The following is a 21,289-nucleotide window of genomic DNA, read 5'->3' as shown; positions in this document are numbered from 1 at the left end:
TATATATGTATATATATATGTGTGTGTATATATATATATATATATATATATATACATATATATAAATACCAAAGCAACGAAAGATTAGAAAGGACCAGAGAACACCACCAGAAACTCCAACTCTACAAGCATCATAATGGCAATAAATTCACATCTTTCAGTACTCACTCTAAACGTCAATGGACTCAATGCTCCAATCAAAAGACATAGGTAACAGAATGGATAAGAAAACAAGACCCATCTATATGCTGTTTACAAGAGACCCACTTTAGACCTAAAGACACCTACATATTGAAAATTAGGGGATGGAGAACCATCTATCATGCTAATGGTCAACAAAAGAAAGCCAGAGTGGCCATACTTATATCAGACAATCTAGACTATAAAATAAAGACTGTATCAAGAGATGCAGAAGGGCATTATATCATAATCAAAGGGTCTACAGACCAAGAAGACCTAACAGTTGTAAACATTTATGCGCCAAATGTGAATGCACCCAAATATATAAATCAATTACTCACAAACATAAAGAAGCTCATCAATAGTAATACCATAATAGTAGGAGACTTCAACACCCCAGTCACAGCAATGGACAGATCATCTAATCAAAAAATCAACAAGGAAACAATGGCTTTGAATGACACATGGGACCAGATGGACTTAACAGATATATTCAGAACATTTCATCCTAAAGCAGCAGAATATACGTTCTTCTCCAGTGCACATGGAATATTCTCCAGAATAGACCATATAGTGGGACACAAATCAGCCCTAAGTAAGTACAAAAAATCGAGGTCATACTGTGCATATTTTCAGACTACAACCCTATGAAACTCGAAATCAACCACAAGAAAAAATGTGGAAAGGTAACAAATACTTGGAGATTGAAGAACATCCTACTACAGAATGAATGGGCTAACCAAGCAGTTAAAGAAGAAATTAAAAAGTATATGGAAGTCAATGAAAATGATAGCACCACAATCCAAAACCTCTGTGACACAGCAAAGGCACTCATAAGAGGAAAGTATATAGGAATCCAGGCCTTCCTAAAGAAGGAAGAAAGATCTCAGATACACGACCTAACCTTATGCCTTAAGGAGCTGGAAAAAAGAACAGCAAATAAAACCCAAAACCAACAGAAGACAGGAAATAATAACGATTAGAGCAGAAATTAATGCTATTGGAACCAAAAAAACAGTAGAACAGATCAATGAAACCAGAAGCTGGTTCTTTGAAAGAATTAACAAAGTTGATAAACCACTAGCCAGTTTGATCAAGAAGAAAAAGGAAAGGACCCAAATAAGTAAAATCAAGAATGAAAGAGGAGAAATCACAACCAACACAACAGAAATAAAAACAGGGGCGCCTGGGTGGCGCAGTTGGTTAAGCGTCCGACTTCAGCCAGGTCACGATCTTGTGGTCCGGGAGTTCGAGCCCCGCGTCAGGCTCTGGGCTGATGGCTCGGAGCCTGGAGCCTGTTTCCGATTCTGTGTCTCCCTCTCTCTCTGCCCCTCCCCCGTTCATGCTCTGTCTCTCTCTGTCCCAAAAATAAATAAACGTTGAAAAAAAATTAAAAAAAAAAAGAAATAAAAACAATAACAAGAGAATACTATGAGCAATTATATGCCAATAAAATGGGCAATCTGGAAGAAATGGACAAATTCCTAGAAACATATACACTACCAAAACTGAAACAGGAAGAAATAGAAAATTTGAACAGACACATAACCAGTAAGGAAATCGAATTAGTAATAAAAACTCTGCCAAAACACAAGAGTCCAGGGCCAGATGGCTTTCCAGAGGAATTCTACGAAACATTTAAGGAAGAGTTAACACCTATTCTCTTGAAACTGTTCCAAAAAATAGAAATGGAAGGAAAACTTCCAAACTCTTTCTATGAAGCCAGCATTACCCTGATTCCAAAACCAGACAGAGATCCCACTAAAAAGGAGAACTATAGACCAATTTCCCTGATGAACATGGATGCAAAAATCCTCAACAAGATATTAGCCAACTGGATCCAACAATACATTAAAAAGATTATTCATCACGACCAAGTGGGATTTATACCTGGGATGCAGGGCTGATTCAATATCTGTAAAACAATCAATGTGATTCATCACATTAATAAAAGAAAGGACAAGAACCATATGATCCTCTCAATAGATGCAGAGAAAGCATTTGACAAAATACAGCATCATTTCTTGATAAAAACCCTCAAGAAAGTAGGGATAGAAGGCTCATACCTCGAGATGATAAAAGCCATATATGAGCGACCCAACGCTAATATCATCCTCAATGGGGAAAAACTGAGAGCTTTCCCCCTAAGGTCAGGAACAAGATAGGGATGTCCACTCTCACCACTGTTATTCAACATAGTATTGGAAGTCTTAGCCTCTGCAATCAGACAACACAAAGAAATAAAAGGCATCCAAATTGGCCAGGAGGAGGTCAAACTTTCACTCTTCGCAGATGACATGATACTCTATATGGAAAATCCAAAAGATTCCACCAAAAAACTGCTGGAACTGATTCATGAATTCAGCAAAGTTGCAGGATATAAAATCAATGCACAGAAATCAGTTGCATTCCTATACACCAACAATGAAGCGACAGAAAGAGAAATCAAGGAATTGATCCCATTTACAGTTGCACCAAAAACCTACGAATAAATCTAACCAAAGAGGTGAAAAATCTATACACTGAAAACTATAGAAAGCTTATGAAATTGAAGAAGACACAAATAAATGGAAAAAGATTCCATGCTCCTGGATAGGAAGGACAAATATTGTGAAAATGTCGATACTACCCAAAGCAATCTACATATTCAATGTGATCCCTATCAAAGTAACACCAGCATTCTTCACAGAGCTAGAACAAATAATCCTAAAATTTGTATGGAACCAGAAAAGACCCCGAATAGCCAAAGCGATCTTAAAAAAGAAAACCAAAGCAGGAGGCATCACAATCCCAGACTTCAAGCTATACTACAAAGCTGTAATCATCAAGACAGTATGGTACTGGAACAAGAACAGACACTCAGATCAATGGAATAGAATAGAGAACCCAGAAATGGACCCACAAACGTATGGCCAACTAATCTTTGACAAAGCAGGAAAGAATATCCAATGGAATAAGACAGTCTCTTCAGCAAGTGGTGCTGGGAAAACTGGACAGCGACACGCAGAAGAATGAACCTGGACCACTTTCTTACACCATACACAAAAATAAACTCAAAGTGGATGAAAGACCTCAATGTAAGACAGGAAGCCATCAAAATCCTCGAGGAGAAAGCAGGCAAAAACCTCTTTGATCCTGCCCACAGCAACTTCTTACTCAACACGTCTCCGGAGGCAAGGGAAACAAAAGCAAAAATGAACTACTGGGTCCTCATCAAAATAAAAGCTTCTGCACAGTGAAGGAAACAATCAGCAAAACTAAAAGGCAACCGACAGAATGGGAGAAAATATTTGCAAATGACATATCAGATAAAGGGTTAGTATCCAAAATCTACAAAGAACTTATCAAACTCAACACCCAAAAAACAAATAATCCAGTGAAGAAATGAGCGAAAGACATGAATAGACACTTCTCCAAAAAAGACATCCAGATGGCCAACCGACACATGAAAAAATGCTCAACATCACTCATCACCAGGGAAATACAAATGAAAACCACAATGAGATACCACCTTACACCTGTCAGAATGGCTAACATTAACAACTCAGGCAACAACAGATGTTGGCAAGGATGCAGAGAAAGAGAATCTCTTTTGCATTGTTGGTAGGAATGCAAGCTGGTGCAGCCACTCTGGAAAACAGTATGGAGGTTTCTCAAAAAACTATTAGAACTACCCTATGACCCAGCAATTGCACTGCTGGGCATTTATACAAGGGATACAGGTGTGCTGTTTCAAAGGGACACATGCACCCCCATGTTTATAGCAGCACTATCCACAATAGCCAAAGTATGGAAAGAGCCCAAATGTCCATCGATGGATGAATGGATAAAGAAGATGTGGTATATATATACAATGGAGTATTACTCAGCAATCAAAAAGAATGAAATCTTTCCATTTGCAACTATGTGGATGGAACTGGAGGGTATTATGCTAAGTGAAATGAGTCAGTCAGAGAAAGACAAAAATCATATGACTTCACTCATATGAGGACTTTAAGACACAGAACAGATGAACATAAGGGAAGGGAAACAAAAATAATATAAAAACTGGGAGGGGGACAAAACAAAACAGACTCATGAATATGGAGAACAAACTGAGGGTTGCTGGAGGGGTTGTGGAGGGGGGATGGGCTAAATAGGTAAGGGGCATTAAGGAATCTACTCCTGAAATCATCGCTTCAGTATATACTAATTTGGATGTAAATTTTAAAAAATAAAAAATAAATTATAAAAAATAAAAATAAAAAAATAAAAAAATAAAAGCACATGATACAGCCATAAAATGAATGCAACATTAGACAATCATTAAAAATTATATCATAGAGGAATATTTAATGATGTGGAAATACATTCAAAACACACTGTTAAGTTCAAGGAGGAAGGTGACAAAGTTTCATAATAATATAATCCCAGTTTTTTACTGAGAGTTAATCGACATATAACTGAGTGTAAATTTAAGGTGTAAAATGTGTTGATTTGATACACTGATGCATTGCAATATGGTTACCACTATAGCATTAGCTAAAACCTTTATCACATCACATAATTATCATTTCTTTTCTATGGTGAAAACAATTAAGATCTAGTCTCTTAGCAACTTTGAAGTTTACAATATAGTATTGTTGACTATAATCACTACACTGTGCATTAGATCTCCAGAACTTATTTATGTTCTACTTGTATGTTTGTACCTTTAAACGATATCTCCCCATTCCCTCAATTATTCTATCCCCCAGCCCGTTAGCTGCCCATCTACTTCCAGTTATTTTTTAAGAATAAATCTGTGTCTACATACATGCCTGTATTTACACACATATGTGCATGCACGCGCATGTGCGCACACACATACAGACCCAAAGCTAAGAAAAATATGTTCCAAATATTTAGAAAACATAAATAATGGTCATTGATGTTGGTGGAATTACAGGTGATTTCTACCTTTCTGTTTTGGCTTCTCTGTTATTTTCTATAAAGAACTTGCATTGCTTTTTTTCACTACTTTTAAAAAATGATACAACAAACATTGGGAAATCATACTGCAAAGGGGAATAGATTTTCTTCTTTTTAAATGAATGGTTTCCACTACAATACAGCATTTTACTGTCCTCAATTCTGGTCACGTAAGTGATTAAGTACAGCGAAAGAAAGACATTCGCTACTTTTAGGAAGTTTAAGGCTGAAGCTGAATCATATTTGTCTCCAAAATGGCTTTGTTCCCTGATGCAAATAATTAGCTTTGTTAAAATCTCCACACACTGGCTTTTCTATTCTCCTGATGATTTTATCCAGTCTAACATTTCCCGAGATAACTTCATCTAGTCTGACTTTGTTTTCAGGGCATCTAGTCTGACTTTGTTTTCAGGGGTAAGTTACGTGAGCTCTTCCTTCTAGGAAATTTCCATTTCACTTAATAGTGAAATTGCTAGAATGGGTCTAATTTTGGCTGTCTCTCCCTCTAATACAACTTTTCCTGGCCCTGTGCTCTTGCAACCAAGGTAAGGAGAGGCTCCTCCAGGTGGCGTCACCAAACAGAAATGGGTCATCTATGATACAATATCACCCTATCCAGGAGGGGGAAGTGGTAGGACTCTCAAAGTGTTGCAGAAGTGTGGCTGTTGATCTTTTTCTCATTGTTGCTTTGAAAGTCCCCATTTTCATCAGGGTCACCCGATGTAATTTTTCCACTCATGATTTTCAAGCAACGAGGTGGAACTTGGGGGCTGAATTCATGAAGAGGCAGCATGGTAGAGAGGAAAGCCCAGACATCAACCTGCTAGGGCACTTCTGTTGGCATCTGTAGAATGCCCACTAGGGGAGACTCTCTTCCACTCATTGTGGCAATCCTCAGAGCGTCTCTGCGGCTTTGCTGCAATTTCAGTTTTGACCGATGATGACCAATGCAGACACAGTGCAGTTCAGTGTGGTGGAGATAGGGTTCCAGTGACCCCCTTTCGTCTTCCCCCATTGCCACCAGTGCCTTAAACACCAGCTCCTCAGTTCCCTCACGTGTAAGATGATTCGAGCAACAGCAACTGTGAGGTGCTACTTTGAGGGTGACAGAAAGAATCCAGCACACCCAGTTCATGGCAGGGGGCTCTTAATGACAGTCCTACAGATGCACTGACCAATGTAGTTGCTAGTCACACGTTCTACATAAATTAAGAGAAAATTTGGTTTCTCAGCAGCAGTAGTTTCATTTCAAGTGGTCAACAGCCAGCTATGTCCGGTGGCTACCATATTGGATAGTACAGATACAGAACATTCCCATCATCACAGAATGTTCCATTGGACAGCAGTGCTCTCTGTCATTAACTTGGAATTTACACAACCAGCAGAACTCAGGGCTGACCAAAATGATTCCCTTTGAAGTGGAAGTTCTCTCGGGATGTTTATCTGTGGAGGTGAGAGTCAGGTGAGACCATTCTTGGAAGGGCGTCCTTTGTTCACCAGAGATAGAAAGGAGTGCTGTTTGTTTTCTAAATTAGGATAGCCTATCTATGAGCCAGCTACTTCAGCCCTGACAAGATAGAAAGTTGAGGCCAAGGAAAATGTCCACAGTGCACTTAGCCAGACAACGACAGAAAGGGCAGGGGAGGATTCTGACTTTGAGTCAGCAGAGGAAACCCAGAGTCCAGAAAAGACAGCTAATCTGTTTTCCAAACAGATTTTCGTAAATAACTGACAGGAGATGGGCTGCTTCTATCTAAGTATTAACCCAAATAATGCGGTTTAATCATTAAATCTTGTAGGTGGTGGCTTGATTGTTTCTCTAATATTCTAATCCGGGTCACAGAATGGCTAAGGCAGCTTTAAGTGGAGGGTGGATATTTATCCCTGCGCTTGCCTTGTGTTTTCCACTCTGAAAGAATGTTGTGCCTGCTCTTTTTTCTGGTGACTGCTATTCATGCTGAACTCTGTCAACCAGGTATGTAGCCTTGAAACTTAAAAATAGATTAACAGTTTTCTAAATGATTGACAACAAAGACCTCTTTATTTTTTCTAAATCTGCAGATGTGTTGTGGCCTGAAAGTTGAGACTATGACTGTTTTATGAGTTTGAAAGAAAATTTTAAACCCTGTAAGGTGATTATAGTTAAACTCTCAGGAGTATTTGGGGCGATTTCGCTGAAGTTCAGCATTGTGTTGATTTGAGTTGGTTAAACGTTTGGTCTTCTGTTTTGGCAGATTTTTATCATCAAATGCTGCTCTTTTTTTTTTCTTTTTGGCAGATGGAGAAAATGCTTTTAAAGTAAGACTTAGTATCAGAACAGCTCTGGGAGATAACGCAGTAAGTGGAGAAACTGTGTGTTCATTTTTCATTTTGTTTGCTAATAACACTACTTTCTCTTGTAATGAGCCTCTCTGTATAGTTATGTTAAACTTGTTATATAGATTAATTTGAAAGACCTCAAATCTGATACTGTGTTAAAGTAAAAAAAATAGTAAAATAGAAATTATTAAAAAATGATTTTGCCTAAGGTATTGAATCTGCAGTGCTAGAAATCTGCTAGAAAATCTGTGAGGTTTTGTATTACACAAAACAACTGTGCAAACTTGAACATTTTAATCAAGCTGTGGAGCAAAGGGGTCCCAGTCAGGCCCTCAGGTCTGGTTTGGGCTCTGCTCCTCACCATTATGGTCATCTGAATTTTCTGAGCCTCAGTTTTCTAGTCATTGAAAAGATGGCATGGTTCCACCCATATAAGATGTTTCATAGCCCCAAAATTTTCTAATTCTAACGTGCAGTTTCTTCAGTTCCTCTCAAATATCAAAGTAACACCATGAAATATGTGCTTATGAAATTGAAGTTAAAAAATACTCATTAGGCTCAGGTAGCTGTAAGTGCAATAAAGCCTGTCGAATTAATAAGATGATTCGTGTAATTCTAGTTTTAGTATCCCTGTGTGGTCTGTGAAAATTTTCCCCAATAGAAGGTGATATTAAGATGTGTCAGGGTAGAAGCAATCAAAGAATGCTACAGGTACTTAGAGGTATGTATTCTGTTTGCGGGCCAGTTCACCAATATATTACTTTATTCACCCAGCGAGAAATGGTCATTGTAACAGGCAGCATTTATTGAGGATTTAGTTTAGTTTCCAGCGGGGGCCCTTCTAAGCACTTGACTCACATCAGTTCATGTAGTGCTCACAACAACCCTCTGAGAAAGGTAGTACGGGCATTCCCGTTGTCACTGGGTAAATGAGAAAGCCGAGGTATAAAAAATGAAGCGACGTGCCCAAGATCTCAAGTCAGCAAGTGACAGAGGTGAGATTTGAACCCAGGCAGTCTGACTGTAAAATTGACTCTCTCTACCGCAGAGAGTAGATTGTCGGTTGCTTATCCCAGGGTCCTCTGAGGCAGGCCCTATGCTGAATGCTGGGGACACAATGGCAGATAAATCAGACCTGTCTCTGCCCTCGTGGCACTTCCGCTGTTGGGAGGATTGGTTGTCCATCAAACATTCAGTAAATGAAATGGAAATGTGTAGGCTTGACAAGTATTGCAGGGAGGAGAAGCACATGGGGGCTTTGGCCTTGTCAGGGGCGTTAGTGCTCGGCACTTGCTGTGAGGTCTATAGCATGAGTGCAGGTGAGCCAGAGAATAAAAGGAAAAAGGGTAGAAGGAACAGCACACACAAAGGCTTGTTACAGGAAGGAACTTGGTGAGAGTGGGGGATGGAAGGAAGGCTGGGGCATCGGCAGCTGTAGCAGTGGAGTAGAGCATGGCATGTGATGGGCTTGGGCAAGAAGGAGAGATCAGGCTGAAGAATGTGTGGACTGCGTTAGGAAACTTCGGTATTATCTTTAAAGCAAGTGAGGGTTTTATGGAAGAGATGTTTTGGTAGAATTAGTGTTTGGAAGACAGTGGCCGCAGTGTGGAAGGCAGAGTGGAGGGGATGAGAGTAGAAAAGAGGAATGGAGAAGGAGTCAAGGATGAAGCTTTAGTTTCTAATTATGCAACTGAGCAGATGATGACCCACCTATGAGTCAGGAAACCAGGTGCAGACGAGAAAATCATAGCTTTAATTTTGAACTTGTTGAGTTTGAGGTATTATTGATGAATAGGCAAGGACAGAGTGGGCTTGAGATCTACATTCCTGGGCCATTTGCATTTCGGTGAGAGTGGAAGCCTGGACTAGATGACAGTCTGAGGGAGAAAGTACAGAATGACAAGAGGAGAAGGTCCAGCATAGAGCTTTGAGGTTCTCTAAAACTTGGAGCCTTTGTAGAAAACGGTAAACCCGCCAAAGGGGCAGAGGGGCAGGAGGAAAAGCAGAATGAGCATTGCAAAAGGGAAGAGAGTGCTTCAAGTTGAAGGAAGTGTTCAGGAGTGTCAGATGCTGTTGACAGGCTGAGCAAGCTGAGGCTGAAGGCCTCTCATCATGCTGCGTCATGTGGAGGCCACTGGTAACTTTAGAGAGCCTTTTTGTGGAGTGGTGCAACTGGAAAGCAGCTGATGGAGGGAGTTGAGAATAAGTGGACGGTGAGCACGTAAAGACGTGAGTATGACGACTCCTTTGAGAGTGTTGGCTGTGAAGGGCAGGAGAGAGACACCAGTAGGTGGAGGGAGAACGATTGAGTAAAGTAATTTGGTTCTGGTGTTGTTGTAATGGGGAGGCTTGAGCATTGCTAAAAGTCAGAGTCCAGTGGACAGAGGAGAGGGGAAACGGTTATCTTTCAGATCCTGAGAAGGGCAGAGGGAAGTGTTCCTAGTAGAAGTGGATGCAGTGGCCACTGATGGGAGGAGAAACACCACATCTGGCCTTTCGGGGGAGGAGGTGGATAGCATGTATGTCTATAGCGCGAGTTTTTTATTTGGTGTCAGAAAAACGGGGGAGTTTAAATTGATGACTTGAGTATATATCTGTAAATTAGGAGATAAGAACATCTGTGTGAGTGTGAGGTGTGAGGGAAAGCACTGAGTTTGGTGCAAGGGGAGCCGAAAGAGGTCCAAGATAGTCACTGTGAACCACGAGAGAGAGAAACTGGGAAAAGTTTTCAATTAGCAATAATTGGGCCTCGGATAAACCTCATTGGCTACGATACTACCACTGCGCAAAGCTAGAGAGAAAACTGATGGAGAAACCTAAGGGATTCCCAAGCAATTTGGGAGTAGGACATCATGAACTTAGAGTTAAACCAACAAACCCTGTTTTGTGACTTTCTCCATTCGTACTTGATTACTCACCGCAAATATGTGGTTAGCCACATCAGTTCACTAGGGCTGCTCTAACAAAGTGCCATGAACTGGGTGGCTTAAACAACAGAAAATTATTTTCTCTTCGTACTGGAGGCTAGAAGTCCAAGATCAGGGTCTCAGCAGGGTTGGTTCCTTCTGAGGGCTATGAGAGAAGGATCTGTTCTAGGCCTCTGCCTTTGGCTTATAGATTGCTGTCTTCCCTCTGTATGTGGCTGTGTCCAAATTTCCTGTTCTTGCCAGGACACCAGTCATACTAGATTAGGGTCTACCCTAATGGCCTCATTTAAACTTAGTCATCTCTAAAGACACTGTCTCCAAATATGGTTACATTACAAATATGGTTACAATGAGGTACTGGGGGTTAGGACTTCAACATATACATTTTGCGGGGGCACAGTTCAATCCATTATATGCACACACACTCAAGTTTCCAGCTAAGAAAATGGAAAGAAAAATTGTACCAATGTTAGTAAAGGAAAGGAAGCTAAGAGAAGTAATCAGTTTATGAGGGAAGAGAGAAAGGGAGGAATGATGTATATGTCCTGTAAATGTCCAGGATGGGATGTCCAAATGGACTATTTGTTGACGGGTTACTAATACTGCAGATTGTGAAGAAGATGATGCAATGGAAAATACACCACACTTGGAATGATAGAATGTCCAAGAAAGCCTATCCTGAACATTATTGTGATATGATTTATCTTGGTCTCCAGTCTTTAGTGTATGAGTAAGATGGGGGTGGGGGAGAGAGAGAGAGGCAGGCACTGATTAATACCATGGTGGCCACAATTAAATTGCAATGGACCATTTTTCATCCTATGCCTTTTTACATTTTCTGTTTTACTTCTCTCTTAGTATGCCTGGGATACAAATGAGGAATATCTCTTCAAAGCAATGGTGGCTTTCTCCATGAGGAAAGTTCCCAACAGAGAAACGACAGAGTAAGTACACAGTAAAAAATCTTAATTGGTTATTTGCAGTAGTATTTGAGGCATGCATTAATTCCAAATTCTATCTTGAAAGTAATTATTTAACTTCATTTTTGAAAAGGATCTCAATTTTAACATTAAAAAAACTTTTGTAATCTAGCTCACCTTACAGTTTATATCATGTTCCAACGATGCTCTTTGTTCAATAGGTGCTATGATGATAAAAACTTCTAGAGGTAGTCATATGTCATAAGCTTTTTATACATTCCTATTGTATACATATAATTTCTCTTGTAGATGGATAGATAGATAGATAGCTACAAAGGAAGGAAGGAAGAAAGAAAAAAAAAAAACTCTACTCTCATCGTATTAGTTTGCTAGGGCTGCCATAACAAAATACCACACCCAGTGGTGGCTTAAATGCCAGACAGTTCTGGAGACTGCAAGGCCAAGATCAAGGTGCTGGCAAGATAGATCTCATTCCAAGTCCTCTTCTCTTGCCTAACAGATGCCACTAGAACTTTGTTCTCATGTGACCTCTGTTGAGGGGGCATTGGAAGGGGGCGGAGAGTGAGTTCTCAGGTGTCGCTTCTAATGAGGACACTACTCCTATCAAGGTTGCACCCTTATGACCATATTTAACTGTAATTATCTCCTCACTGGCCCCATCTCCAAATACAGTCATATGGGGGGGGGTGGGTTCAGGCTTCAACATAGGAATTTTGGGGAAGGGGAACAAATCAGTCCATAGCACTCATTTTGGAAATAAATATGTATAGGTTCATTCCACTGTTGATATCTGTCATAGCACCTTGGTTATTTTCTTAGAAGCTTTAGTACAAGTGTTAACAGTTTTACATTTTTTCTATTCTTCTGTATTTGTGATGTTTCCTTTCGTGTCTATTTGTGATGCTGGTAACACTCCTGGTTTCTGTCTACTCCCTCTCTCCTTCTTCCCCTCAAGAGGAGAAAAGGCTGACCCAATTGGTGAGCTGGAAGGAGAAGCTGTCTGCAGCTCCCTTCTCTTTAGGACCTGGCTTGCCCTTAGACAGCAGGTGGTTTTCTGTGCTACTCCCTACACTGAGTCCAGAATTAGGCCCTGCATGGGCAGGCACATATACCTGTATGTTCTGTACAGCCTTACAGGTGTATGTGCTGTTTACAGATGAGGACTGTTGCTGTTGGTAGGTGCCATATCATATAGGGTGTTAAATATCTTGCATATTACTCCTGTATGTGCAATGGGTGCCCTAGTTCAGCTCTACATGGGACACTGTAGATGAATTTATCTCCATTCAGGATTTTTTTTTAATTAGGAAGAAAATTTTCCTGCTGATTAAAGCTGTGTCCTCCAACCTGGCCTTTCATTTTGGTCTCCTAGCTGCTTTATTCTTTTGTCTAAATTCTGTAATGATTCAGAACCTGACAAATAGGATCACTATTAATTGGCATACCTGAAACCCACAATATATTATGCATGGACTGTGACTATGAAGAAGGAAACAGAAGAATAGAATTTGAGGGAGCAAAGTAAACATATGATATATGTATTTCTGTGTACACACGTACACATAAATATTTAAAAATAGGTAATATATTCACATGATTCAAAAAATTAGAAAAAGGAGGTGTAGGGGAAAAGAAAATTGTGTCCAAAGTGAACTCTACTCCTATTTTATAGAGTTGCAGAAAAACATATATTTTTGTGTTTATCATCTGCCTTTTAAGCTGCAGCACTCTTTCCACAGTTGTTTATCATAACCTTTTTCAAAAAAATGAGGTGATTGCTTTGCAGAAATTTGAAAAGGAAACATATAAGAAACCCCCCCTCCCCCAATCATCTTACAATGCAACCCCCAACCCCTGCAAATAGTCTCTTTATCCTTTCCTTTTCTTGTTCAGCAGGTTTTACACATTGTTGTGTTCATGGTATTGTTACTTCCTCTGGGTGCCTATGTTAAACGTTGTAAATGACTACATTAAACCAGATGTTTCCCATCGTTTCGAAAAGTTAATTTAAACATGTAACATTTTAGATGAATTTTGAAGAATTCACTTTTGAATTTTTCTTTATGAACTTAGGGCATTGTATACATCTGTGAATATCTGATCTTGTTGACTTGCAAACATGTTTCACTTGGAATTGGGTGCACGAGATATACGGAAGCCTTTGTTGCCAGTGTCCTTTAAACAAGTGAAAAAGTGCAAAACTTTATCAGGGGTCAACAAATTTTTTCCTGTAAAAGCACAGGCAGTGTGAGAGCCAGCAGTACTGCTGTCGGGAGGCTGAGTGATGAGGGCTGCTTAATGAACCAGGAGGTGTTTAAGATGCAATTCAGTAGCTGAGCCCCATTCTACATGCACTGCCGTAAAGAAGGCTGCATCCTTACGTGAACGGGCTGCCGCTGTGGGAAAGGGCAGCACAAAATGCAAGACGGGATTGAAAACAACTTTGCAGAGAGGCTGCCTCTCGCGAGTGTGGTGGCTGGATGGAAGACACCAGTAGCCCGGCTACCGGGTCAGGTTTTAACTCTTCTGCCTTAGAGAGGCCTTTTGGTGCCAGCGAGGGACAAAATAAATTCTGCAGGGGAGCTGCTATGGGATGAATTGTGTCCCCTCACCCCCCCAAAAAATTCACGCGTTCAAGTCCTAACCCCTCATAGCTCAGAGTGTGATTGTATTTGGAGATAGGGTCCTTAAAGAGGTAATTAATGTAAGATGAGGTCCTATAGGTGGGCTTTAATCCACTACGAATGGTGTCCTTATAAGAAGAAGAGATTAGGACACAGGTGTGCACAGAGGAAAGCCCAGGTAAGACGGGAGAGGGCAGCCATCCACAAGCCAAAGAAAGAAGCCCCAGAAGAAATCAACCCTGACCACACCCTGATCTGAGACTTCTAGCGTCCAGAATTGTAAGAAAATACATTTCTGTGGCTTAAGCCACACAGTCTATAGTATTTGTTACAGCCGCCCTAGCAGACCCCTCCAGTGGCAAATACCCATTTCCGGGATGGCTTCAGGGATCCAGATCTGCGACATTCACTATTTATTTACTTATTTTTCCTCGTTGCTTATTTTATGAATATTGCAGAAAACTTGAAGATGCTGAGATGTACAGAATTGAAAATGTACACAGTAGCTCACTAAAGATAATCAAATAATAATCAGAATAATGGATACCCTCATTTTCATTCCACCTGTTATCCGGTCCTGGCTACGATATCTCTTGTATCAAGCTTGACCGCCTCCTGTGACACAGAGCTCAGTATGTCCTGAGGATGCTTTTGCATATTTGGAAACCTACGATCGATATATCCTTGATCCAGTATGACCTTGACTGACCATGCAAGAGGAGGTTTTTCCTAGAGAGAGGTCCTGGCGGCGTTCACACAGGACTGGTAGGACACTGAACGGATCCAGTCACCCTCACCCAACCCCAGCAGGCAGTGGGAGAGAAGGCTAGAGGGTCAGAGAGGCCGGGGGTGCGGGCCTGCAGAGAGGCTGTGACATTTCCACTCCCTCCCCCATAGGACAGGAACAGGCAGGAGTGGGTTCCAGCACGTACACACCATGCAGCCACGTGGGGTGCTGACAACTGGACCCATTCAGATGAGGTGGTGCCCATGCCACACTAGCGAGTATGTGCTTTGAGTGTTACCCTTGCTTGTGTCCCTGTCTACCTCGAGTCAGGTAGAGAATTGCTCACCGAGAGTGGAGTTGTCTGTAGAGGAGAGACCGGCATATGATTTCCTGTCAGATGCACCCCCACGTGCATGATGGTGAAGCCAGTCACTGAGGCCTGCCTTGTAGCTGGAGAAGTCTCAAGGTGGAAGGCAGGCTGGAGCTCCTGTCATTGGGTGGGAGAGGACGGCTCTGCAAGCGGTCTGCCCTTGAATGGATTCCCGAGAGCAAGCAGAGGCTGCGGGAGGGAGCTGGATGGAGTCCCTGGCTTTGGGGCTGAGAACCAACCTCAGGGCAGGAGGAGGCAGGGGGTCAAGGCTGGCAGTGCACCACTGGAGGCCGAGCAGAGGGGGGATGGAGGAAGTTGATCAGAGTGCGTCACCTGCGTTAGGGGAAGATGCGGTGCAAAGGTCCCCAGACAGGTCCCCGGACAGCTCCCCGGGGGCCCCGCAAGGCGCTCTGAATGGAGAACGCGAGGAAGCCACCTCAACGGAGGACCCCGAACGGTGAACAGCCAGAGGGACCCATAGAGAGCCCTGGCTAAGGACAGAGAACTCTGTTGTTTCCGTCCTTCGTGCCCGCAGCCCTCTCCCGTCTCCCTTTCCATCCCTAAATGAGCAGGATGAAGCAGGTGGGGGGCGGAAGGGACACGTGCGGGGGGTGGGGTGGGGAGGTAAGTGTGCACAGAGACTACATCAGTGGTGCACTCCACTCAGGTCAGCACTGCTGGACGGAGAGAAGCTGTGTGTCAGGCAGGAAGACCGTTTTGATCCGAGTTTTGATTCACCTACCCTGATCTTTTTAATAAGGAGAAGTGACTGGAAAGCTACACCATTTGCTTCAGATGCTGTCAAGGAAGAAGGAGGCAGAGCTGACAGGGCAGGGAAAGGCAGAGGGGTGAGAAACAGAAACCTGTTTCTGCCCCGTGGTCTACTGAGGCCAGCCTGTGAACTGCATGGCTGTGCTGGAATCCGTAGAGTTGAGGAGGCTCTACTCAAGTCTACTGGGTGTGCTCGGCCCTGACATTAAGTTGATGGATAAAACCAGGTCCCACACAGCATAGCGCCCACATTGAGGAAGCAGGGCGTGGGAGAAGTGGTAGGCAGGTGGACTGAAGGTGACCAAAACAAGACAGTTCCTTCAAAGTCATTACTTAAATCTTGATATCTTGCTTTTCTTGCTACTTCCTGGATTCTCTTCAAGGCAGAATAGAAGATGTATGGAGAAATTTCAAAGATAGAAAGTTCTGGGTTCACGAGATCAGACTGTGTGAAGATTTCTCGTGAATTTGAAGAAGATGGCAGCTAGATGTTTTCAAGTGATTACAGTAAGGTTTAGGCCAGATTTACTAAAATAGTTTCACAGAAAAACTTAAATGTTTGAAGGCATTTTCTGGAGAAATATAATCCAAGGTTAAACTCTAGTCTAATTCCCAAGTCAGCTGGGACATTTACCTGCCCAGTTTGCTTAAATATTTATTGGCTTTTAGGATAATGTATCATTTGGAGCAACAGAGGGAGAAGTCTACCTCAGGCATGCCGTTTTCTTTCCGATTTTCACGGTGTAGAGCACGGAATGAATTTCTCCCTCTGCCTAGTTATTCAAGGACAAGTCTTGTGATCTAAAAAGGAACAACGTGCTGTTGTGTCCACGGTAAGGGGATTAATGGTCTTGTGCTTATAAAACAGCAGCCCAGCTCCTATTTAGGCCTTTGGTTTCCAGAAACAAGAGGCCTGATTCTTACCACCCCTTGGATGCAGGTGGCCCTGTCTGGCGCCATTGAGGAGAAATGGCAGGGGAGCCAAATCGTAGAGGATTAGTATAAAACCAAGGCTTTCCACACTTGAGGAAAGGGAGTGCACATTTTTACCTTTTCAGGATTTGCTTGAGAAGCCATTAGGGTATATGTAAATGTTATTACTTCATAAGAGAGTTGGGCAAAGTGATTATTGAAGCAAATTCCAATAATTCCAGCAAACCCATCTATATTTACAATTTCAAAAATGTAGCATTTCCCTTTAGTTGTGCTCCTGGCATTTGAGTTTAGTAATTAGTTTTTACATTGAAGTATAATGGACCTACCACATTGGGTTAGTCATTGGCAGACAACATAACGATGCAATATTTGTGTATGTCGCAAAACGATCGCCACAAGAAATCTAGTTAACATCTATCATTACACATAGTTTCAGCATTTGTTTCTTGTGACGAGAACTCTTAAGACGTAGGCATTTCAGTTTACTTAATACATCAAAATAAACTTTACAAAGACGTGCTTAGCTCACTAGGTGCTTGTTGTTTGATTAGGGTCTCATTTTGTGTAAATCTTCGAGGACGTTCCATGTGGTCACATTTGGAGCAAGGCCAGGGAGAAGTCACACCCGTGGTACATAAGCCAGAATGGGAGGAATTTGTATCCTTTGGTCGCCAAGGACATTACTACTGAGGTCTGTAGGACCAGTCTTCATGTTACTTCCATTTGACTACCAGCTTCCCTCACAGTTACACTTCCTCTCGGCTACCCCTATCTACACCGTATCAGGAGTCTTCTTATGCGAGAGAGCTCGGCTACTATTGTGTTGTCTGAGTATCTGTGGTTGTGTAAACAAAGTTTTGGGGAAGTAACCTCCCTCCTTTCATTCCCCCCTTTCCATTTGGTCTTGGCCCAATTCACTTTCCCAGTTTGTCTCTCAGAATATCATAGAAATAATGGAGTTCATTTCTCCATTCCATTAATTCATCCACCCACTTCTCACTCACTCACTCACTGAGTGCCTACTCGGGCCACACCGCAGGAACACAGGGGCTCGCAGCGCAGCACAGACTTGGGCCTTGCCCTCCTGTCCCAGGGCCCAGAGAAGGCTTGTGCTGCAGACAAACTGAGTATTTTAGATAGTGTCCCAGGTGACCCCGCAGCTGATAAAATTAAAGAGGGTGTTCTTTGCCTGGACACAATGAAGTTCATATCAGGACAGGGATTAGAGAACCTCCTGACACAGACTGTGGACAAACCACATGAAATCTAGAAGCCCTTTGCCCTCCTGGCCGTCCTGGGTCCATTCTTAGATGGGGTATGGAATCTTCGGAGTCAACTCAGACATCTCGGGAAGTATTGGCCTCTACTTTGGTTTTTAATCTTCTCACTGGTTCAAGACACCGTGACCTTGGTGTTCAAGGGTCTTGCCACTAAACTCCTGCACCTGGCACTTATGAGAAGGGTCATGGAATCTAAGAGCCCTTGCAGCAGGAACTCTTTTCCTCACCATCCCTGACCACATTGGCTAACCTACGCCTGTTTTCGGTACACATTTGTGAGTGAGTGAAGCATGCTTACCATCCAGGCCTAAGCCACAGGCCTGTCTCTTTTAGGGTACAGTGGACACAGGAAAACAGTGCTCAGCCACCCATTTCTGCTCTTCTTCCATCCTCGTGGAGACTCCCCTGATGGCCATGGTGTCGATGGCCATAGTGGCAGTAGCTGTGCACTGCCTGGGTTTTCTCTTGTTGGGCCTCACTTTCTTACTCTTGGGGGAACCAAGACATCACAGTTCATTTCTGCAAGCATCATCCAAATAAGGAGGCCACCCCAGCCCACGGGTGTTTCTCTGCCTTCTTCTACAACCTTCTCCAGAAGCAGGGCGTGCTTTTCCCTGGCCTTTGCCCACAACCTTGCTACTTTAGGGCGTGCCCTTACTCATTCCCGCTTCACTGCCTGGATCTGAACAAAAATATCAACACTTCTCAGCAATTGTATTTCTGTGGTTGGTATTTGTTGAGCACAGGGTTACTTTTGCTTGCTAAAAACCCTAGTCTTCTTGTACTGGAGGAACCACCATGTGGGTGGGATACTTAGTGTTCTTGAGTTGAGCACCCTCGGCAGCTAAAACGATTCCCCTTTGCGCTCACACCCATCTTGGAGAAGTGATGGAAACGGTGCTTCTTAGGACTCCAGCACACTTGGAGGCTCCCTGATAAATCCTTGATACATGTGAACACGTAACGGAACTCACGTCCAGACATTTTACGTAATTAAGACCACCCTTATGCCGATGGATGCCAGTGTCTTGCATTTGAATGTGACTCTTTCCATTTTCAAAGTACATTTGCATCTATTATCTCTTCATCAATGAAAATAGTAAAAACTATTATTGATCCACTGCCTTGTCTTATTCTTATAGATCATTTTACTGTGCACTGGCAACTTTAAAATAACGGCTTTGCTCCTGTATTTGTGTATTTGAATAGAAAAAATATATGTATTTAGAAAAGACTTGCAGAGAAAATCTAGAGAGATCCTATGTATCAGTGGTCCTCAACCTGGGGGGATTTCATCCCTCCACTGTGCCCAAGGATATTTAGAAGTGCCTGGAGGTATTTTGCTTTTCACAACTGCATATGCTACTGGCCTCGAACATGTGGAGGCCAAGGATGTGCCATACGTCCTCCAGAAGAATAGACAGCCTCCCACAAGCAACACTGGCCTTGAACGTGTAGAGGCCGAGGATGTGCTATACATCCTCCAGAAGAATACACAGCCTCCCATTAGTAAGACTCATCCAGCCTAAAATGTTAATAGTTCCGACTTTGAGAAACTCTGCTCCAGACTCTTCCCCCGTTTCCCTAATACTGTCATGTTAAATAACTGTGATAGATATATCAAAACTAAGAAACTATCATTGGTTCAATGTCACTAAACTATGGAATTTTCAGACCCTCTTCCCTTTTCGACTAATGTCCTTCTTATGTTCCAGAATCTATGCCTCTGTAGTGATCACTGTAGTGATGGAGACAGTTTCTGTATCTTCCTTTGGTTTTCATGACCTTGGTCAGCCTTCGTTTTCAAGACCGTGACACTTTGGAGGATTTTTATAAGTGCTTCCTATGTGGGTAGGGTACTGACCCCACTTAGGTAGCACAGGAGAAGGGACTTTGCCTTGTTTACAGCGCATTCTCTGACTCTCTGAAGGGGGAATGCCATGAAATTCATGTTTGAACAGTAATTAAAGAGGCTTTAGATGGAAAGAACAATATAGGCAAAGTGTCCAGGTGACCTCTTATCCGCTTTTTGGCCTCCCCTATGTTTCCAGCAATATTCCTTTGCATTTGTTTAAATTATATCAATGGCATGTGCTACACAGAATATCCCACTCCCCATCTTTTCATTCACCAGTGTATTTCTGCAATGCAACATGTTGTAAGACATGTAGCTCTAGTTCAGTGATTTCCAACTGGGGGTGATTTTTGCCCCTCGGGGGATATTTGGCAATGCCTGGAGACGATTTGGATTGTCACCACCGGAGGCGGGCCTGTTGATCTGTGGGCGATCGGGGCTGGGTGTGCTGCTAAACACCCTGCCCTGCACAGAATTATGTGGCCTGGTAGCCCAGGAGTGGAGAATCCTTGGGCTGTTTCTTTCCTTGAGTTCGTGGAACAGTCTTCCCTTGACAGAATGTAGCGCATTTACTTTATCATCCCCTACTGGTGGGCATTTAGGTTATCCAGTTGTCTGCTCTGACAAAGAGTGCTGGGGAGAACATCCTTGCCAATCTGTGTGTGTGTGTGTGTGTGTGTATGTGTGTGTGTGTGTGTGGTGTGTGCAAAAGAGTTTCTTGGAGGCACACTATGCTCCAGGACACACTCTCAAGTGCCACCGCAGGGTGGCTGGATGCGTTCACACCCACAGCACTGCCTCGGATGCTGATTCTCTGCGTCTTTACCGGCATTTCGTATTATTTAGCATTTTCATTTTTGCCAACCTGAGGCACTTAAATGAGTAGCTTATTTTTTTTAATTTGCATTTTCTGATGATTCATGGGCCCAGCCTTTGAATCATTCACACCACAGCATGCTATGAAATTGGGGGACGTTTTTTCCAAGCATGTACCGCTTCAGTCTGTTGTCTCTGTCTTTGCTGTGTTTTAACATAGCACTTATTGGGAGACCAAACTTGGCTGTTTCTGCCAGTAGAGGTCACTGTCCCTCAGAGATTCTCTGCCAGTGGTTTTGTCTTTGTTTTTGAGTGATTCCCCCCAGCCCTGCCCCGCCCCGGAATATTTGGCAATGATTGGAGACAGTTTTTTATTTTCACAATGTGTGTATGCTGCTGGCCCCTCGGGGACAGTGGCCAGGGATTCTGCTCAAACCCTAAAATGGAGAGGACAGCAGCACCCAACAAACAACAAAGAATTATCTGGTCCCAGATGTTACAGGGCCAAGGTGAATTCACAATTTAGACGCAATCCTAACATGTACATCTGAAAGAAAGACAATGACATTCTCTGTGATCATAAAGTTGTCTAT

General features: G+C 42.5%; 1 protein-coding gene and 1 pseudogene across 1 annotated transcript; one reads left to right on the top strand and one right to left on the bottom strand.

Annotated features, from left to right (window-relative positions):
* The first annotated feature begins 6,531 nt into the window (after window positions 1-6,531).
* Window positions 6,532-20,242, top strand: LOC121024431 (collectrin-like). The gene is made up of 4 exons (XM_040466652.1): window positions 6,532-7,105; window positions 7,409-7,467; window positions 11,235-11,320; window positions 20,128-20,242. Exons 1-4 carry the CDS (start codon window positions 7,048-7,050, stop codon window positions 20,225-20,227), a joined length of 303 nt encoding a protein of 100 aa, XP_040322586.1. The 5' UTR covers window positions 6,532-7,047; the 3' UTR covers window positions 20,228-20,242.
* LOC121024432 (uncharacterized) lies at window positions 10,159-10,242 on the bottom strand (annotated as a pseudogene).
* Window positions 20,243-21,289: the final 1,047 nt, after the last annotated feature.

Source organism: Herpailurus yagouaroundi, unplaced genomic scaffold (genome assembly GCF_014898765.1).
Source record: "Herpailurus yagouaroundi ecotype Mexico unplaced genomic scaffold, PumYag 64739, whole genome shotgun sequence".
NCBI lineage: Eukaryota > Metazoa > Chordata > Mammalia > Carnivora > Felidae > Herpailurus > Herpailurus yagouaroundi.
This window is presented reverse-complemented; position numbering and strand designations above follow the sequence as displayed.

Coding starts and splice junctions, on each gene's coding strand:
- LOC121024431 (XM_040466652.1), top strand. CDS start 7,048: ATGTTGTGCCTGCTCTTTTTTCTGGTGACTGCTATTCATGCTGAACTC. Junction 7,468..11,234: donor CAGCTCTGGGAGATAACGCA/GTAAGTGGAGAA, acceptor CTTCTCTCTTAG/TATGCCTGGGATACAAATGA. Junction 11,321..20,127: donor CCCAACAGAGAAACGACAGA/GTAAGTACACAG, acceptor TGTGCTACACAG/AATATCCCACTCCCCATCTT.